Source organism: Heteronotia binoei, chromosome 9, assembly GCF_032191835.1.
Source record: "Heteronotia binoei isolate CCM8104 ecotype False Entrance Well chromosome 9, APGP_CSIRO_Hbin_v1, whole genome shotgun sequence".
Lineage (NCBI taxonomy): Eukaryota > Metazoa > Chordata > Lepidosauria > Squamata > Gekkonidae > Heteronotia > Heteronotia binoei.
In genome coordinates, this window is record NC_083231.1 from 42,893,416 (window position 1) to 42,915,585 (window position 22,170).

At 42.8% G+C, this 22,170-nt stretch overlaps 1 protein-coding gene across 2 annotated transcripts in view; it reads left to right on the top strand.

Moving 5' to 3' along the window:
- Nucleotides 1-22,170, top strand: part of GLRA3 (glycine receptor alpha 3) — a 118,892-nt gene that overhangs the window by 15,626 nt on the left and 81,096 nt on the right. For both annotated transcript variants that reach the window (XM_060246519.1, XM_060246520.1), the window contains exon 2: nt 18,355-18,482. In XM_060246519.1, the coding sequence (XP_060102502.1) occupies nt 18,355-18,482 (128 nt within the window). The remainder of the gene's footprint in view (nt 1-18,354; nt 18,483-22,170) is intronic.

The window sequence follows — 22,170 nt, forward strand, 5'->3', positions numbered from 1 at the left end:
GCAGGGCAGGAGAGACAGGCACAAATTAGAAGTCTCAATGTGTGGATGAGACAATGGTGTAAGGAGGAAGGGTATAAGTTTGTTAGACACTGGGATGCTTTCTGGAACAAGCGGGAGCTGTATAAAAGAGATGGTCTCCACTTGTCCCCAGATGGAACCAGGCTGCTGGTGCTTAAAATCAAAAAGGTGGCAGAGCAGTTTTTAAACTAAATCTTGGGGGATAGCTGACAGGAGAGGAAATGTCTCTGGTTTGGGAGGACTCATCTCAAAGAATTGAAGGGTTAGCTGTTACTTTTCTACTGGGTAATGGATCAGAGCTGTCCACTGAGATGGTGACAAATGGTATGGACTGTCCGCCAAAGTCTCGAGGCGGTAGGAGGAAGGTTGCAGGCCTAGCTTGCCTGGGAAATTATAGATGTTTGTATGCAAGTGCTAGAAGTGTTCGAAGTAAAATTGGTGAGTTGGAATGTTTAGTGTTGGGAGAAAACATAGATATTGTGGGAATTTCAGAAACTGGGTGGAATGAGGAGAATCAGTGGGACATGGTGATTCCTGGATATTAGTTATATTGGAAGGATAGGGAGGGAAGGATTGGAGGTGGGGTGGCTCTGTATGTCAGAGAGGGTATACGGTCCAGTAAGACTGAGGTCAGAGAATTAGATTCCTTTCTAGAAATGCTTTGGGTTGAAATAGAGGGCCCAAAAGGAAATTTAACTATGGGAGTTGGTTATCGCCCACCAAATCAAAAGATAGATGATGATTATAATATGATGGAAGGATTAAAGATCGCTGCTAAATGTAAAAACTGTGTCGTAATAGGTGATTTTAACTACCCACAGATTGATTGGGTCAATATGTGTTCTGGTCGAGAGAAAGAGATTGACTTTCTTGATGCTCTCAGTGACTGTGCTATGGAGCAGATGGTCTCAGAACCTACCAGGAGTGGGGCAATCCTGGATTTGGTCCTAAGTAATGCCCAAGACTTGGTGAGAGATGTAAAAATGATTGCACCGCTTGGGAGCAGTGACCATGTTATTGATTTCACCATTTGTATAAATAGAGAGTTGCCTCAAAAGACAGACACAACCACGTTTAACTTTAAAAAGGGGTAAATTCTCTGAGATGAGGAGGCATGTGAAGAGGAAACTGAAAGAAAAGGTAAATACAGTCAAAACCCTTGGGGAAGCTTGGAGGCTATTTAAAACTACAATCCTAGAAGATAAAATATATACCATGAGTTAGAAAAGGCACAAACAGGTATAAGAAAAGGCCTGCATGGTTAACAAACAAAGTAATGGAAGCTGTAAAAGGTAAGAAGGACTCCTTTAAGCGATGGAAAGCTAGTCCAAATGAGATTAATAAAAGGGAACACAGGCTGTGGCAAATCAAATGCAAAACTGTGATCACGCAGGCAAAAAGGGACTATGAGGAGCATATTGCAAAAAACATAAAGACCAACAATAAACATTTCTTCAAATATATTAGAAGCAGGAAACCAGCCAGGGAGGCAGTGGGGCCCTTGGATAACCATGGGGTAAAAGAATTACTGAAGGAGGATAGGGAAATGGCTGAGAAGCTGAATGAATTTTTTGCCTCCGTCTTCACTGTGGAAGATCTTGGGATATGAGTTTAACAAAGTTGCAGAGACTTTTCTGTTGGGACTACAAATGGAAACATTTCCAAAAGAAGATAGAACTTTAATCTGGTACTCGCTCTCAGCCGCTAGAACGTTGTATGTGCAGTTGTGGAAGCAAGAAAAAATACCAGAAACATGGGATTGGATTATAAAAGTTATGAAATGGAGTGAAATGGACAAATTAACAAGAATATTAAGAGACTATGATTTGGAAGTTTTTAAGATGGAGTGGAAGAAGTTCAGAAGATACATAGAAAAAGAGTGGCAAATAAAAGGACATTGGACAATTTTTGATAATGATTATGTTTTAAAAGAATATAATTTTTGGTTTTCTTAATAGTTAAGGGTACCTTTAATATTTTTTTAAGTAAATAACATTGGTCAAATAACGGGGGGAGGGGTGGGGGAAAAGTAAGATATGGGGTAGATAAATTTTTCTTTTTAAGTTGTAAGATATTGATATAGATTTGCTACCATATGTTACCAATAAAATTGTTTATACACCAGGAAGGCAGTGGGGCCCTTGGATGACCAAGGGGTCAAAGGATTACTGAAGGAGGATAGGGAAATGGCTGAGAAGCTGAATGCATTTTTTGCCTCCGTCTTCACTGTAAAAGACGAGAAGTGTTTGCCCGCTCCAGAACCACTAATTTTGGAAGGGGTGTTGAAAGACCTGAGTCAGATTGAGGTGACAAGAGAGGAGGTCCTACAACTGATGGACGAATTAAAAACTAATAAGTCACCAGGTCCGGATGGCATACATCCAAGAGTTCTGAAAGAACTCAAAGTTGAACTTGTGGATCTTCTGACAAAAATCTGTAATCTTTCATTGAAATCTGCCTCCGTTCCTGAGGACTGGAAGGTAGCAAATGTCACCCCCATCTTTAAAAAGGGTTCCAGAGGAGATCCGAGAAATTACAGGCCAGTCAGTCTGACTTCAATACCGGGAAAGTTGGTAGAAACCATTATCAAAAACAGAATGAGTAGGCACATTGATGAAAACAGGTTATTGAGGAAGACTCAGCATGGGTTCTGTAAGGGAAGATCTTGCCTCACTAACCTGTTGCATTTCTTTGAGGGGGTGAACAAACATGCGGACAAAGGAGACCCAATAGATGTTGTTTACTTTGACTTCCAGAAAGCTTTTGATAAAGTTTCTCATCAAAGGTTCCTTAGAAAGCTCGAGAGTCATGGAGTAAAAGGACAGGTCTTCTTGTGCATCAAACCTGGCTAATTAATAGGAAGCAGAGAGTGAGTATAAATGGGCAGTCTTCGCAGTGGAGGATGGTAAGCAGTGGGGTGCCGCAGGGCTCAGTACTGCGTCCCATGCTCTTTAACTTGTTCATAAATGATTTGGAGTTGGGAGTGAGCAGTGAAGTGGCCAAGTTTGCAGATGACACTAAATTGTTCAGGGTGGTGAGAACCAGAGAGGATTGTGAGGAACTCCAAAGGGATCTGTTGAGGCTGGGTGAGTGGGCGTCAACGTGGCAGATGAGGTTCAATGTGGTCAAGTGCAAAGTAATGCATATTGGGGCCAAGAATCCCAGCTACAAATACAAGTTGATGGGTTGTGAACTGGCAGAGACTGACCAAGAGAGAGATCTTGGGGTCGTGGTAGATAACTCACTGAAAATGTCAAGACAGTGTGCGTTTGCAATAAAAAAAGGCCAACACCATGCTGGGAATTATTAGGAAGGGAATTGAAAACAAATCAGCCAGTATCATAATGCCCCTGTATAAATCGATGGTGCGGTCTCATTTGGAGTACTGTGTGCAATTCTGGTCACCGCACCTCAAAAAGGATATTATAGCATTGGAAAAAGTCCAGAAAAGGGCAACTAGAATGATTAAAGGGTTGGAACACTTTCCCTATGAAGAAAGGTTAAAACACTTAGGGTTCTTTAGCTTGGAGAAATGTCGACTGCGGGGTGACATGATAGAGGTTTACAAGATAATGCACGGGATGGAGAAAGTAGAGAAAGAAGTACTTTTCTCCCTTTCTCACAATACAAGAACTCATGGGCATTCGATGAAATTGCTGAGCAGTTAGATTAAAATGGATAAAAGTAAGTACTTCAACCAAAGGGTGATTAACATGTGGAATTCACTGCCACAGGAGGTGGTGGCGGCTACAAGTATAGCCAGCTTCAAGAGGGGGTTAGATAAAAATATGGAGCAGAGGTCCATCAGTGGCTATTAGCCACAGTGTGTGTGTGTGTGCTTGTGTGTATTTTGGCCTCTGTGTGACACAGAATGTTGGACTGGATGGGCCATTGGCCTGATCCAACGTGGCTTCTCTTATGTTCTTATGTTCACACACCTTTTGACCCTTCTGACTCTACATCTAATGGGCCTGCTTGTGGTTAACCAGTTAAAAAGAAATAATATTGTATATGCTTAGAGACACTTTCTTTAATACTACTTCATATAGTCTGGGGTTGAGTCCTGGAAAACGTGCTTATAAATTTTTCATTTGATTACATAATGAATATATAATAAATCAGATAGTAAGTGGCAGTACATTATTAGGAAACAGAGATTGTACCCAACAAACTATGGGTGCAAAGTCCTTAAGGAAGAAGATGTTTCTTTCTTTCTTTCTTTCTTTCTTTCTTTCTTTCTTTCTTTCTTTCTTTCTTTCTTTCTTTCTTTCTTTCTTTCTTTCTTTCTTTCTTTCTTTCTTTCTTTCTTTCTTTCTTTCTTTCTTCCTTCCTTCCTTCCTTCCTTTCTTTTTTTTCCTTTTTTCCCCTTTTTTTCCATTTATGTTTAGCCTTTCCCGCCAAGGCGAGCTCAGGGCAGCTTACATGGTCATGCATATGCATGAGTATAGACATATAATAATACATAAAAACCATAAAACAGTTTTAAAACATAGAAGATTGACATTTTGGTGCTATGATCTTAAGTTTCAGATTGATGTTCTCTGTGAAGCAGATCTTGAATGGTCCTCTTTGCTGCTGTATACCTGTATATTTGTATACCTAAAAATGTAGTGGCCGACAGTCTAGTTTACAAATGCTTGGTGGAAGAGTGCCGTCTTACAGGCTCTGTGCAGGGCCCTAACTTCTTCTGGCATCTCATTCCACCAGCATGGGGCTTCGTCTTCCACTTTGCTGAATAGCCCCTGTAACCGCAAAATGGACACTTAGAGGTTGGGGAGCCATCTTCTGAGAGCTACGTAACTTTGCTCGGCCTCTCAAGATAGGCTGACTGTCCCTGGCCCAAGAGATGCCCATCTTGCCTCTCCCAGGGTCAGGTCTTTCTCGGTCCTGGCCCCAACCTGGTGGAATCAGCTCCCTATAGAGATCCAGGCCTTACCTGGCTTGTTAGCCTTTTGTAGGGCCTGTAAAATAGAGATGTTCCACCAGGTCTTCGGGTGAGGCGGCGGGCATCTGCCCATTAGATCGGTTGGCCTCCCCTACTGTATATCTTACTATGCTGATCTGCTGCACTGTTCTGCTGCGCCATCTCATCATATGGTTCTGCCGGGCTATTTTGTTCTATTGAATAACTGTAATTTTATGTAATATGTTCTATTTATGTAATTTTGTTCTATTGAATAACTGTAACATGATTTTATTGTGATTTTATTGTTTGTGTTGTGCTTTGCCTGAGTCCCTACGGTGGAATAGGTGGAATATAAATAAACTACTACTAATAATAATCATCATCATCATGGAGAGAAGTTTGTGGGGGTGGTGAAGAGGGAATAATTGTCTGAGATTTAAATTTTGAATGCTGGCCTCCTAAATAGGCTTCCTCTACCCATCCTTGACACTGCATGCAAAGGTGTGCACTGAGCACCACCTCAGGCTGGATGGCTGTCCTTTTCTCCCAGCAGCAGCAACCTCCACTCTTACCCCTTACATCTGATTTAAAAAGAGAACCAATATTAACTATATCAAGGCTATCCTATTACCCAACTTTCCTTGTATGGATCCAAGCCAGTTTGGTGTAGTGTGCGGATTCTTATCTGGGAGAACTGGGTTTGATTTCCCATTCCTCCACTTGCAGCTGTTGAAATGGTCTTGGGTCAGCCATAGCTCTTGCAAGAGTTGTCCTTGAATGGGCAGCTTCTGGGAGAGATCTCTTGGCCCCACCTCCCCCCACCTGTTGTGGGGGAGGAAGATAAAGGAGATTGTGAGCCACTCTGAGACTCTGAGATTCAGAGTGGAGGGTGGGAAATAAATTCAATTTCTTCTTCTTCTTCTTCTTCTTCTTCTTCTTCTTCTTCTTCTTCTTCTTCTTCTTCTTCTTCTTCTTCTTCTTCTTCTTCTTCTTCTTCTTCTTCTTCTTCTCCTTCTCCTTCTCCTTCTCCTTCTCCTTCTCCTTCTCCTTCTCCTTCTCCTTCTCCTTCTCCTTCTCCTTCTCCTTCTCCTTCTCCTTCTCCTCCTCCTCCTCCTCCTCCCCCCCCTGTTGTACTATAAAACATTCACTGTCGGTTAAGCGGGCAACTCTGCACTGACATCCCTTTGTATTCAGAGAGCTGTTGCTTTGTTTGAAGTGAACAGGGATATATTCATGGCAGAAGAGTATACTGGGTATACAGATGGAGAAGCCACTGCTCAAAAAGGATGGGTAGATCAGGGGAACTCTGCTGGTTGTCAAATATCACATCAACTAAAGCTCAAACAGCACTTCTATTTATGGTTATGGTTTATTAAATTTATACCCCGCCCTCCCTGCCAAGGCAGGCTCAGGGTGGCTTACAACAATAATCATAAAACAAAGTGCATCATAGTAATAAAATCAGTTAAGTTTAAACAGTTTAAAACAATTGGTGCTAATAACATTTCGATGTTATTCAAATTCAATGATGTCAATATTCCTGGATTCCTCCGGCTGTTATAAGACTCAATATCAGCTGAAAGCCAGCCGGAAGAGTGTGGTCTTACAGGCCTTGCAGAACTGGGTGAGGTCCCGCAAGGCCCTAACCTCTTCCATCAGCTGGTTCCACCAGTAAGGGGATGCTACTGAGAAGGCATGATCCCTGGTAGCCATCAGTCTAGCCTCTCTCGGCCCGGGGATCACTAAAAGATGTTGAGTTCCCGATCTTAGTACCCTCTGGGGAATATGTGGGGACAGACGGTCCCTCAGGTACACAGGTCCTTGGCCATAAAAGGCATTGAAGGTAATGACCAGCACCTTGTAGCGAATCCAGTATTCTATTGGCAGTCAGTGCAGTTCTTGCAGTGCCTACTGTATGTGCTCCCACCTGGGCAGCCCCAATAGCAGCCTGGCTGCCGCGTTCTGCTCTAACTGTAGTTTCCAGGTTTGTGACAAGGGCAGCCCCATGTAGAAGGCATTACAGTAGTCCAATCTTGCATGGACCACAGTTACCAGGTTGCTACGGTCAAGGAAGGGAGCCAGCTGTTTCACCTGTCTAAGATGAAAAAAGGTGGATTTCGCAGTTGCTGCTATCTGGGCCTTTATTGTCAAGGAGGACTCCAGTAGCACCCCCATACTTCTGGCCTTGTGTGCCATTGTCAGTGGCGCACTGTCAAAAGTTGGTAGGGGGATTCCCGTGCACAGACCACCACAACTCAGGCAAAGGACCTCTGTCTTCGTTGGATTCAGCTATAATCGGCTTCATTTAAGCCATCCACACATCACAGCTTGCAATGCCTGGTCCAGGTTTTCAGGGGCATCGGCAGATCGGCCATCCATCAGTAGATAGAGCTGGGTGTCATCAGCATACTGGTGGCAGCCCAGCCCATATCTCCAGGAAATCTGGGCAAGGGGTCGCATATGAATGTTAAACATCGGGGATAGAACCGCCCCCTGAAGCACACCACAGTTAAGTGTATGTCTCTGAGATGATTCTCCCCCAATTGACACCCTTTGTCCCTGACCGCAGAGGAAAGGAAAGCCACTGTAAGGCCAACCCCTGAATCCCTGCATCGGTCAGACGGTGGGTCAGCAACTGATGGTCAACTGTATCGAATGCAGCCGATAGGTCTAACAGCATCAGTACCGCCAAACCACCTCAATCCAGATGCCACTGGAGGTCATTCACCAGGGTGACCAAAATTGTCTCTGTCCCATGGCCTGGACAGAAGCCGGACTGGAGGGAGTCTAGGACGGAAGCATCCTCCAGAAAGCTCTGTAACTGTAGCTCTTCTGCCTTCTCAATAATTTTACCCCAAAATGGTAAGTTCGAGTCCGGCTGATAATGTTCCTATTTGGCTGGATCTAGGGTGGACTTTTTCAAGAGAGGGCAGACCACTGCTTCTTTAAGAGACGTTGGAAAAAGCTCTTCTGAGAGAGATCTGTTTATGATATCCTGTATAAGATATTGAAGCTCTCCCTGGCAAGCTTTAATCAACCAGGATGGGCAAGGGTCCAGATCACATGTTGTTGGGCATACAATAGAGAGGATTCTGTCAACTTCCTCCAGACTGATTGAAAATGATCCAAAGCTGGTCCAGAAGACAGGCATGGAGCCTCAAGTTCATGTATTGTTTCAACTGTGAAAGGAAGGTCATGGCGGAGCATATGACTATTCAAATGTCTTGAATATAAGCATGATGGCATGAGACTGTACTATTAAACCACTGCAGTAGCTGAAGTTCTAGGAAACGCTGTCATCAGTTTGATGATGGGACATATTTGTTTTATACAACCCTAGTTTTTTTATCATTTCTTTTACTGGTTTAGAGATGTGCTAGTTTAAATTAATGTTCATAGGGAAGCAATCACTCCAGGCTATCTTTCACTCTCCTCTAACTTAATATCTGTTCTGGAAAAAAATTATCTACTCATGTGAAAACATTTTGACATGTTTACATAAGATGTAGCACAGCATGCAAAGCTTGGGCAATCGACTGAATTAGCCAATTACGACCCTCTCAACTGTAGATGTTTTTTCTGCACTGCTGTTTCTTGCAATGCCCTTCAGTAAAATGTATAGGAGTTAAAAGTAGCAAAGAATGAGGAACTATTAAGAATAAGCATGTGAAATACCTTAGATAGTTTACATTTTCAACAAATATTATAGCTGGACCTTCTACTCTACCGGAAAAATGTAATTACCTACGAAAGAGCTTGAACCTCTGTTTTCACATGGACCATCCAGATGATATGCACCACCATGACAGCTTTGGCCATCTGAACAGATAATAACAGGGCCCTTCACAGGTGCCAACCTGCAAATGGGTACAATTAACATGTGCCTTCTCCATTGGGACCCCCACCTTGTGAAATTGTCTGATGAAGGTCAGGAAGTCTCCCATTTTCACTCCACCCCCAAACTGTACAAAACTGAATTATTCAAGAGGGTTTTTCTACATAGGCAATAGAATAGAAATGGTACAAAAGGATTCACAGAGTTACTTGGATGAATTATTAGGAACTGTGGTCTATATTACTGTGTGTAGCTGTAAATTGGATCATACTATGTAATCCTGAATCATCTTATGTGTGATGTTAACACCTAAACTGTGCTTTAGTTCTGGTGTTTTTTTTTAAATTTCTGGTTGGTTCTACAACTCAGATCTTATTGTCACGGCTGGGGCCGGGTCAGGCAAAGTCCAGAGGCAGTCCGAGGCCTGCAGCCAGCAAGCAGGAGTGTCCGAGGTGCCAAATCCAAATCGCTGTGCAAATATCACAGGTCCGAGGTCCAGAAGCCGAGGTCAGGGAGTCCAGAAGTCAAAAGCCAAAGTCAGGGAGTCAGGAACCAAAGTCAAGCCAGAGTGGATGCTAGAACGTCAGGGAGATGACTAGTTGCTTCCACAAAGCCTCCTCCCAAAGCCCACATCTATATAGCCCTCTGATGGCTGTTGCCCATTTGGGCTAATTGCTGGCTCTGGGAGGCAGCCAGGATCCTGTTACAACTCAAGCATCCTTGCTCTTAGGAGGGCCAGAATCCTCTCAAAACTCAGGACTAAGGGAGCATCTTGCTTGGGGGTGTGCCGCCCTCCTCCGATCCCTGAGGTCCTGACGGAGGCGGTCACGCACACGAGCCACCCGAGAGGGCGAGGCAGGGGGGCTGAGATCTTCTTCAGCAGGAGGCAGGGGTACTGGTGCAGGTGGCAGGGGTACAGTTTCCTCGGCAGACTCGTCTTCCTCTGCAGGGTCCCCAGCACCCATGACACTTATGTTATTGTTTATTGAATGTCTCATCCTTTTGATTATATTGACTCACTCTGTGTGATCCATCTTGAGTCCCAGTGAAAAAGACACTATAAATAATGTAAATAAATTTTAAAAACCCTTGTCATTCAGGAACACTTAGGACCTTTGACAGGAACATGAGATGTTGGACTAGGGGGTGTATGTGTGTGTGCCTGGGTTCAAATTCCTGTCCTGTCTTGAAACTTTCTCACTTTAGGCCAGTCACCATCTCTCAGCTTAACTTACCTCTCAGGTTTATTATGAGAATAAAATGTGTGTTCAGGGAACAAGTCCTATAAAACACCCTGAGTTCTTTGGAGAATGAACATATGAAGCTGCCTTATACTGAATCAGACCCTCAGTCTGTCAAAGTCAGTATTGTCTACTCAGACTGGCAGTGGCTCTCCAGGATCTCAAGCTGAGGTTTTTCATGCCTATTTGTCTGGACCCTTTATAGTCGGAGATGCCAGGGATCGAACCTGGGACCTTCTGCTTACCAAGCAGATGCTCTACCACTGAGTCACCATCCCTCCCCCTTTTTTTGTCTGTCCCTTTTAAATAATGGGTGGGGTTAAAGCCATCAAATGTGCAGTTGGAACTCTACTAATACAAATCTGACCCACACCAAATCTAGGCTTCAGGAGAGACAGTGAAAGGAGAGAGTGACTTAGCAACTATAAAGACAATGACAGGGACAAAGCCTGACAGGGACAATGTCTGATCAGAACAGTTGTCTGATCTTTTGTAACAGTTAGCTGATCTTCCTGCCAAGTAGGATCATCCCAATTGAACATCGTTTCCACTTTCTGACTTTTTTGCACTGTCTCACTGGCTTTGTGACGACTTTCTGATTCTATGTAATCTAGGCCTTGAGTGGTTGATGTTTTGTTTTCAGTATCTGTGCCTGTTAATCAGGGGCAAAGGCTTTCTTTTTTTTTGGTGCACACTGGCAGGAAGTGGTGGTGGGGGCTGGGAGGAATAAAGGCAAAGACATTGCTCTCCACTTCCATCCCCCATTGAAAGCTTTCCTGCACAGAGGTGGTGTTTCAAATTAGGAGATGCTGAAGTGACAACTGCTCCCACCACATGTGACAGGCAGTCACGTCCCTTTCCTTACAGGGGGACAGAGAGAAATGTTTTTTTTTATATAGTAGCAGATAGACAGGTCCATATAAACTAGAACAGTGCGAAGAGGAGGAGGAGGAGATTGGATTTATACCCTACCATTCACTTGCAGTCTCAGAGCGGCTTACAATCTCCTTTCCCTTCCCCTCCCCACAACAGACACCATGTGATGTAGGTGGGGCTGAGAGAGCTCTGACAGAAACTGCTCTTGAGAGAATTATGACTGACCCAAGGTCACTCTAGCAGCTGCAAATGGAGGAGTAGGAAATCACATCTGCGTCTCCCAGATATTACACCAAGCTGGTCTCAAAGGCTTCATCAAACAGCTAGAGGCAGTTTAGCGGTCCTGACAATTGAGGATGGGATAGAGATAGAAATTTAAAGCAAAGCTTTCTTCCTGCCAACAATCCACAGCATACACATACAGACTTCATAGATGCAAGAGAGACCAGTGATGAAGAAGGGCCAGATAACCTCTCTCTCTACAGACATCATTTTTTTTTTTTACACAATGAAAATTGTAGGTGAGCTGAGCAAATCTTCCTGCCTCTCTGTGTTATCTTGTTGCACACCAGTGTTTGAAGTATATTTTCTCCTTCCAAGGCTTTGTGTCCTGAACTTAGCTGGGGGGATGGGGGAAGTGCTGAAAGAAATGAGGCACTGTGATTTGCCTGCTGTTTTTATAAAAAAGTGGAAGACATACCTTATTTATGACAGGGATGGCCAACTATAGCTCTTCAGTTTTTTTTTTTTTTTTGCCTACAACTCCCATCAGCCCCAGCCAGCATGGCCAATGGCTGGGGATGATGGGAGTTGTAGGCAAAAAAACATCTGGAGAGCTAAAAAACATTGGCCACCCCTGATATATGAAATTGTTAGCAAGACAGGAATTTATTTGACCTTTCATTTTTAGCAGAGTTGGACATCCAACAGCTGTCCAAGTAACTGAAATCTTCCATGACCACTGTGTCCCTTCTCTTTGACAACTTTGCAATCTGTTGTAGGATATCTCATCTAAGTCCTCTGCCTAGCATGGTGGTCTATAGCAGACCCCCACCATAATATCAACATTATGTCTTACTCCTTTTATTTTTACCTGAACTGCCAAGGTCAGATTCACATATTTTCTCACAAGTATATACCTTCTTCACATACAGTGCTATGCCTCCACCCTTCCTTATTTGTCTGTCCCTTTTAAATAAGTTGTACCCCTCAATCCCAATATTCCAATTGCAAGTGTCATCCCACCAAGTTTCAGTAATGCCTATTAGATGATAGTCCCCTTCCTGTATCACGACTTCCAGTTTCTCCTGCTTATTTCCCATACTCCATGCATTAGTGTACAGCAGGAGCGGCCAAACTTGCTCAATGTAAGAGCCACATAGAATAAACATCAGATGTTTTTGAACTGCAAGACATGAATGTCAGATGTTGGAAGGAAGGAAGGAGATATTGATATTGGATTTATATCCTGCCCTCTTCTTTGAATCTCAATCTCAGAGCAGTCACAATCTCCTTTACCTCCCCTCCCCCCACAACAGACATCCTATGAGGTAGGTGGGGCTGAGAGAGCTCTTAACAGCAGCTGCTCTTTCAAAGACAACTCCTACAAGAGCTATGGCTGACTCAAGGCCATTCCAGTAGCTGCAAGTGGAGGAGTGGGGAATCAAACCCAGTTCTCCCAGATAAGAGTCCATTCTAGGAAGGAAGGAAGGAAGGAAGGAAGGAAGGAAGGAAGGAAGGAAGGAAGGAAGGAAGGAAGGAAGGAAGGAAGGAAGGAAGGAGATATTGATATTGGATTTATATCTTGCCCTCCACTGAATCTCAGATTCTCAGAGCGGTCATAACCTCCTTTACCTTCCCACCCCCACAACAAACACCCTGTGAGATAGGTGGGGCTGAGAGAGTTCTCCCAGAAGCTGCCCTTTCAAGGACAATTACTGTGAGAGCTATGGCTGATCCAAGGGCCTTCCAGCAGCTGCAAGTGGAGGAGTGTGGAATCAAACCCAGATCTCCCAGATAAGAGTCCATGCACTTAGCCACTACACCAAACTGACTCTCGGAAGGAAGAAAGGAAAGAAGACAAATAAATGGGGAGGGAGAAGTGAAAAGAAAGCAACTTTAACTTTACATGCATTCTTCCAGTCACCAGCTGGTTTGACTTTTAAAGAGAAATGCCTTCTTCAAGCCAGTCAATGGGGCGGTGGTGGCTTTGAGTGCCACACAATGTACAGTATGTGAAAGAGCTACACGTGGCTCCCAAGACACAGTTTGGCCACCCCTGGTGTAGAGACATCAAAATCCATGTTTTAGGCACCCTGAGGATTTTGTTTCCTTATGTACCTGTGAGTTACTGTTACCTAGCATATGTGCCATTCCCCACAAAACTTTAACATTCCTGTCTACAGTTACTGGCATCGTACTAAGCTTTGAATTATGGTCTCACTTCCCCATACAATTGAGTTTAAAGCTCTCCATATTAGGTTAGCAAGGCTCTTACCAAAAACTTTTTTCCCTACCTTCATGAGGTGCAAACCATCTCCTAACAGAAGAGCTTCATCTTGAAAGAGTAAGCCATGGTCCAAAAATCAAAATCTCTCCTGATGACATCATCTACATAGCCATTTATTTGCAGTATTCTTCTTTCCCTTCCTAAGCCACATCATTTGAGAAAAAGTACTGACGAAGCTACAGTCTCTTTTAATATATTCCAGGCTGTGCTGGACAGTATAATTTGTTCCCACATGGATCAGCAAGAAAGGATAATAATCTGTAAACTTGGTGAGTCTTCCTACCCTTCCCATCACATCCTAGATGTGTGCACCCAGTAGACAGCATACCTCTCAAGATGACAAGTCTGGTCAGCACACTTTGGGCTCTATCCCTGTAAGTAGGAAATCCCCCAGTTACCAGTACCCACCTCTTCCTATATTGGGGAGCAATACCCCAACCAGGTGGGCTGTAGTGCAAGGAAAAGGGTTTGGAAAGAAGATAGATGGAACATGTTGAAACCAAAAGATATTGGTGCCCACAGTGATGGACGTCTTACTTACTCCTTTGAACTTTCTGTACGGGCTGGAGCTATTAAATGAATTATAGAAAAGAAATGGTGTATAGTGGCTGATATACCAGAATGTTCCCAGCCCCCTAAGATTGGATTTAAGATGTCATCTAATCTGAAAGATCAGCTAACTAGTCAGTCAGTCAGTCAAACATTTATTGTGTATAGCCATTGTCCGTTACAAAACAGAACTCAAACAACAAAGTTTCCAATTAACACCATAAAAGTTCCCCAGAAAGGCCAACCTCAAGAAGTTACAGCATTTGATATTACTATTGCTCTTATCTTCTTAGCTGCAAGGGCAAACAAAGAGACTCTGTAGGACACATGAGTATCATTGTCAGATAACAGAAATATAATATTTTCAGTTTCTGAACATGCTTTTAAGGAGTTTACTACTCGAGACAGTAATTTAATTCTGGGGGCATTGTAGAGTGGACAGGATAGAATACAATGGGGGAGGTTCTCTATCATAGGTGAACCACAATGCAAAAACATTGCTCTGTTGGGATGTGGGAATGTCAACCAGTTAACAGAGTTGTTTGCATAGTCTGAAAGCGGAAAGATCAGCTAACTAGAGCGGACTGTTTGCGGGGTGAGATCCCATTTGGAGGATTGCATGGACATTTTTGCTGCCAGAATTGTAGAGCTTGCAGATATGCATTGTGTATTGATGAGATGACAAATGGACAGATCAAAACACTGTTTTAAAAAGCTTCAGTAATTGTGGATTCAGGAATACTGTCTATGTAATTTTGTGTGAATGTTTGAGGCTGTATGTGGGGTGTTCAACACGCCCCCCAAAAGTGAGGATCCTGGGACATATTTTCAGCTTGAAACATAGATACCTGGGGGCTCCATTGGTGGATCATTTTGAAAAATAGAACCATGGTGTTGACTCTTTGAGATACTTTGTGCTGCAAAAATTAGAGTCATCCGTTCAAACAAAAAAATATGCAAAAGTTTTTTCTACAGAAGGAGGCACAATGGATCCTGGGTGACTATTTTATTCTGTGTAACAATAATGTTTTGTTTATTAGTATGCAGGGCCAGCTTGCCCACTAGGCAAACTAGGCACTTGCCTAGGGCACTGGGAGGGTGGGCGCACTGAATTGGGCTTCCCCCTCTCGGTGCTGCAGGCAAGCACCTAGTTTGCCTGCCTTCTTCACCTGCTGGCTGCTGCTGCCACTTTCCCTTCCCATCCCTTTGCCTCACCCTGCTCAATCAGAGCATGCCACACCTGGGTCCTGCTGGCCGCTATGCAACATGCATCTTATCTTTCAAAGAATGCACTGGAGGAGGTTTGGCTCCCCCTCCTTTCTAGAAAGGAGGGGGAAGAAGCCTCCAGCGTGTTCTTTGAAAGATAAGATACATCTGCCACATTGTGGCCAGTACAGCCCAGGCACAGCATACTATGATCGCATGGGGGGAAGGCAATGGGAAGGGAGGAAGAGGGGAAGGGAAGGGAGGGGCAGACAAGTACCACGCAGAGGCACGGAGCACTGGGTGGGGGTGCGATGTAGCGCAACACTGCATTTCAGCCCTGCAAGGTGGCTGTGGCGGGGTGGTGGCAGCAGAGGGTGCCTGCCTGGGGTACCATGTGCCCTTGGGCCAGCACCATTAGTATGCTAAATCCCTGAGGAAGCTGTGAATGTGAAACACTGTTATCGGCCAGCGGAAGTGTCAGGGTATGGCTGCTTTGGCAGTTTACAGAGGACTTTGAAAGTCTACGAAGGAATTACAACGAATGACTTGGATTTTATATTTTACAAGCATTACTTCCTTCTGGGCTTATACCTACAGTATTTGAAACTGGACTGAGATATTGAACTAGAAAATAAGACCTGAACATATGAAGCTGCCTTATACTGAATCAGACCTTTGGTCCATCAAAGTCAGTATTGTCTTCTCAGACTGGCAGCGGCTCTCCAGGGTCTCAAGCTGAGGATTTTCACGCCTATTTGCCTGGACCCTTTTTTGGAGATGCCAGGGATTGAACCTGGGACCTTCTGCTTCCCAAGCAAATGCTCTACCACTGAGCCACCGTCCCTCTCCTGGGGGAAGGTTATTTGTATGCACAGTTATGTTTAGTGCCATATGTGTATGACTGGTGTGTGAATTGTTTTTGAATGTATGATCTGAACTCTCATTGTATATTATATGAATTTCTATGAAAAGTATGTTATTGCATTTTGAATTATTGATTACTTTATTGTGTGCACAGTTATCTTTTTTCTACTCCAACTGTGACATCTATACAGATGCTAATCTCAGCTATATTAGTCAAAGATAACCATATTAATCAGTAGATAACTATTGTTGGGGAGTGGGTGGCAATAGTGTGCAATTGCAGTAGGGTTGCCTACTCCTGATTGAGGTGCGAGATCTCTCATTCTTAGCTCATGTAGTCAGCTACCACTCAGCTGTGTAGCAGGAGTAAATGCAAGATGAAATTGAGGGGAATGATCAGCATCCTTGGTATGATGCTTTAGCTTTTGGTGTAACCCCAAAATGACAAATGTTCTAACATTCATCCAAAACGCTTTGGTTAAATCATAGAACTTTGGGCAAATGTTAAACTGGCACCATCAGCACAATGATATAACTTCTATGTTATACCAGAGCTCCTTACGTTTTAATTGATTGATTCAATTTATAGACCACCCTCCCCCAAAGGGCTCAGGGCAGTGTACAACATGTACCAACACATTAATAAATAAAATAATTTAAACAATTGCAATAAAAGCAATTAAAATCAATAGAGTGCAACAATAAGCTCATCTAGAGAAATCTGATGTCAGTTTATACCCTCCTCATGAAGGTAGGGAGAGAAAGGGTGAGAGATGGAGATCAGGCTTGTGTAAGACATCTGCAGAATCGTGCCAGGTCCCACGAGGCATTGATGTCACTTGAATAAGGCATGTGTGTGAACACTGTTTGAATCAATCAGTCGACTCCCCTTTTCAGCCTACTCTGAAAGAACTGATAAACAGGAATGATGTCACTTCTAGGTTGCATCAGAGGTCCTTAAATTTACTGAGGACACTAATCCTCCCCTAAAACTGAGTCTTCACCTTCTCCATCTTCTGCTGGTTGTTAGGCTATACCTGCTATACCTGGCAATCCTGAATTACAGGGGCAAATTAGATTCCTGGACTACTGAAATATTTTTGCTGATGTGCCTCTCCTGGAAAGATGTCTTGGCTCCAGCATCAGATTTCAATATCTAACACCATAGTCCTATGCTCACTTATTTGTGAATAAGTCCTAGTAAATACAGTGGGGATCTTATAAATGAACTTGCACTGAAGTGGGCTGCAAATCTAATTTGTTTGTACAAGCAGTAAAGCCCCAGTTCACTGGAGTAGACTATTGCTTTTAGCCAGATGCATATTTGTATTAATTATCCAACCATCTTCTATTAATATTCATGTTCTGCAAGTATTCAGTGATCTTTTAGCTATCACAGCCACCCACAAGTTTTGCAATGAGAGTCAGCTCATGTTTCTCTGTCTTCCCAATCCTAATATATTTTTCCTTAGAAGTAACTCCCACTGACAGACTATCTTAAAAAAAAAAATCATGGAAAACAATGCCAGATTCCAGATTCCTTTTCCAAGTAAAATAATTGTTGTATCAAGTAACTGGCTACAATGTAGTTTCCAAACACAGTTCATTGCAACTCTTAAATGGGCATAACAACTGCTTCATCATTCAGTAAAGCAGCCTATGCCCAAGCTAAAACTTCTCCCTTCTGCTTTCTGTCTCCTGTTCTCCCAGACTACATCTTCCAGCAGGTTCTGTAGTTCATAGCCACTACTACACACAATAATTTTCACCATTTGATGTTCAATATCTGCTTTATGAAGGCATCAGGTGTAAGTTCAGGGGCATGTCATTTGAATAAGGTTATCAGACTACCCTCTATAGTGGGAGGCCTCCCACTGACATCCTTTATAGTCCACATCCTCTCTGAGCTGCAGGGGGAAGATTTTTTTTGTGGCATAAAGTCATTTGCAGTGAAAACCCAGAAGTGACATCATGTTGCTCTAGGAATTGCTGGAAACTCTATGGTCCTCCCCTAAAACTGAGTCCTCACCTTCTCCATCTTCTGCTGGTTGCTAGGCTATACCTGGCAATCCTGAATTACAGGGACAAATTAGATTCCTGGACTACTGAAATATTTTTGCTGATGTGCCACTCCTGGAAAGGTGTTTTCAGAGATCCCTAAAACAACATGGCATTACTTTTTTTTAGGTTATGCCATCATATACACAAAGTCACATGCCCCCTACCATCCCACAAGCTCCAGCTGGTTGCTGCAACCTGTCAACGCCAAATTTGAGTCTCCAAAATGTTGTTTATTCAAAGTCATAAGAATCCACATGTGATTTAAAATGTTGGTTTTCTTTGTTTTTAGTTTGGTGGTCACGAAGGAAACAGACAGTGCAAGATCTCGTAGCATGCCAATGTCTCCATCAGATTTCTTGGATAAATTAATGGGAAGGATGTCAGGCTATGATGCAAGGATCAGACCCAACTTCAAAGGTAACTTCTGCTTCTACATCTCAATCTGACTATAATATTTTCATATGTACCAAGGGAAACACAAAGTCAAAATATTTCACAGGCAAGAAACTACATTTTATGAATATGTTGGAAACTTTGATGTTTTGCACTTCTGCAGAAACCTGTTCTGTTTACTGAAGCTTTTTAAAAAGTTGTCATGCCATTGCTTCATTAGAGTGGTGCATTCTTGTAACATTTTTGAGTGGCGGGAGCACAGCAGATGCTAAAAGACTACAAGTGAAGCATAAAATGTTCACAGTGAGGGCTTGTTTGAAAAACTGGTACTCTCATGTTTGAAACTGTAATGTTTGTGAACCAAAATAATGAATATTAAAGAATGTTGTGTCTGTTTCCTGTGCAAAGCAGTTTGGTAATGTGCTCATGTGATAAAGGACAGCAGCATTACAGACCAAATAGACTTTCTACAATGTCTTGTTTTTCCTGTTGTCATGAATTCACCCAGCCAGTTCTCCAACAAAAGGTTTCTGGCAGGGCAATCCTATACAAAGTTATGCCAATCTAAGCCCATTCAAGTCAATAGGCTGAAGTAACTGTATAGTAAACTTCTTAAAATCAACCAAAAGTGTTTGTGGCATTTTAAATGCTGAAAAATTATTGCAGCACAAGCTTGAACAGCTAGACTTTGTGGCATCACTTTGGGCTGCAATTCAGAGGTAACCGAAGCCATGGTTTGGATCAGTATGAATATAGAAGTTCAGACTTGCTCCCATGATCCCTCCTTCTCCCTCTCTCCTCTCTCTCATATACCACATACTAATTAGTTATTTTTGGGATGGGGGCAAACACAATTTGCTTTTATATCTAAAGCAGCAAAATGTGGTTTGCACTTGCCCTGGAAATCAGGATCCCACATCACATTTTGGTTTAGCTTGGAATTCTGGTTTATGGGGAAAATGCAAACTGGCATCCAGAGACATTTAAATCCAAATCCAAAGCAGATTTTTGGGCAGCACAATCAAAGCTGTTATGTGTAAGGAGCTATGGGCTCAATAGTACTGCAATTAAAAATAACTCTATTTTAGAGGAAATTAAAAATTACAAAGCATATAAGCACAAAAGGAACACAATTTTAACTGGATAAAGATTTATTTGGTGAATATTTTTCTACACTGCTTCCCAAAGATGAAATACCAGACAGCTGGGCTTTTTTTCTGCTGGAGCCCACAGGAGCAGAGCTCTGCCAGGGTTCTGGGTGATGTGGCCTGATATGCAAATGAGCTCCTGCTGGGCTTTGTCTAAAAAAAAAAAAAAGCACTGCCAGACAGTATCCCTGAACAGATATTGCTTCAAGAGTGCTTTGGTTTCATTGTTACTGGTAATCTAGGCTTTGGTGATCCAAGTAAATATGCAATTCATGTAGGCATCAGGAACAGTCTGACATGAGAGAAAGACGGGGAGGGGGGGCAATGTTCAGGTACTCAAAAGTGAGTACTTAACAAGGTGCAATCCAGATGCTAAGCAGCCATGTATTTCTTTATTTAGCTATTTATACCTTACTATTCTCTCTACAATGGAAACCCAAAGTGCTTACAGTTGCCATTTTATACTGACAAATACCCTGCATGGTGGGTTAGGCTGAGAGAATGTGATTTGCTGAAGTCACTCAGAGAGGTTCCAAGGCAGAATAATCAAACCCAGACCTCCTGGATCCTAGTTTTCCCGGATCCTTTTCCACACTGGCTCTCCATTTTCCACAAGTTTATCCTGTTCACATATAAAGAAGGAGTTATGAGACCTGATTTTCTTACATCAAATGAGGCGCATGTGAAGGGAACCAGCACCCTCCATCCCTCCTTAGTTTTCAGTTACCCCAAGAACTATTCTCTCAATCCAGATCACTCCTGAGACAGTCCATGTGATGCAATGATTAGCGAGTCAGACTAAGACCTTAGAAGCTCAGGTTCAAATCCTCATTTAAAATGTAGATTAGAACAAGAAAAAGAGTTACCAGCCCAACGTTCACTTAGCAATCTTGGGCCAGTAACTCTCTTTCTTGTTCTAATGTACATTTTGGACAGTTGAGAGGAGAAAGAACCTTGGATGAACAACTGAACCTTGCATGACTTGGGGGAAAAATGCCTGGTGCAATGAACCACGGGAGGGTGAGTTCAACTCTCCTCAATCATGCTTCTTCTGTAATGTTAAAATTAGATTCCATCAGTCCATACCCACTTTATGTATAAATAGAGTGCATGAAACTAAAACATCTGGAGGTGGCTGCCAGTGTATATATTTATCTGTAATATTAAACCAGTGATTCTCAAAGGTTTGAGACAGAAGCTACTTCTGTTTCTCAGGGACCCATTGCAATGTAAGACATCTTACTCCTAACACGGATTGCAAGAATCTCACATTATAGAATCACAAAGTTGGAAGGGGCAAAACAGTTCAACCCCCTGCTCACTGCAGGATCAGCCTAGAGCATCCCTGACAAGTGTTTGTCCAGCTACTACTTAAAGACTGCCAGTGAGGGGGAGCTCACCACCTCCCTACGTATCTGATTCCATAAACAACTCTTATCATTAAAAAGGTTTTTATAATATCCAGCTGGTACCTTCCCATCCTTAATTTAAAACCATTATTGTGAGTGTTTTCCATTGCTGCCAACAGGTACAGCTCCCTGCCCTCCTCTAAGTGACAGCCCTTCAGATACTTAAAGATAGCAATCATGTCCCCCACTCTTCTTTTTTCCAGACTGAACATTTCCAAGTCCCTCAGTCTTTCTTCATAGGGTTTGGTTTCCAGGCCCCCAATCTTCATTGCTCTCCTTTGCACCCACTCCATTCTGTCCACATCCTTTTTGAAGTGCGGTCTCTAAAACCGTACACAATACTCCAGATGAGGCCTGAATAATGCAGTGTACAGTAGGACAATGACATCTTATGATTTGGATGCTATGCCTCTGTTGATACACCCCAAGATTGCATTAGCCTTTTTTGTGGCTACATCACACTGGCTGCTCATATTTAACTTATAGTCCACTTGTACCCCAAGATCTTGTTCACACAGACTGCTACCCAGAAGTGCATCCTCTATCCAGTATACATGTTCCTTATTTTTGTTATCAGTTAACATTGAATAAGTTATTGCTCATTTTAGCATCCATAGATGTTATTAAACAATTTAAAACTTTTCTGAACAACAGAGCTTATTTCAGGATCATTTTGCATGTTATGCAGAAGTCAGTGCAATTTTGCCATCATGCTTTCCAGAACTTCCTCTCTGAGATCACTATATTCTTGGGACTCTTGAAGCAAGCCAAAGTGGTGGTAATTTTGTACTGTACATTCCCCTATCTTGGAAGTCTTGCCCCATGTGGACCATACCTTCCTGTTGAAGCCCGCCTCACATTTTGATATCCTTTGATGCCTATTTGTTTTATTAAGCCATCAGACATAATAATAATAATAATAATAATAATAATAATAAACTTTATTTTTATATCCCGCCCTCCCCCGCCAAGGCGGGCTCAGGGCGGCTAACAGACATGGGGATCCCATGATTCATCTGTGAGTTGGTATACACACAAAATGGCCATAGCATGAAAGCACCTTTAAATCATTCCCCATAGTGCCTCTTACAGCCATTCGTATTTTTTCCCATGACAATGCAAATCTCAAAACCTGAAATTTTGCAGTGATATGGG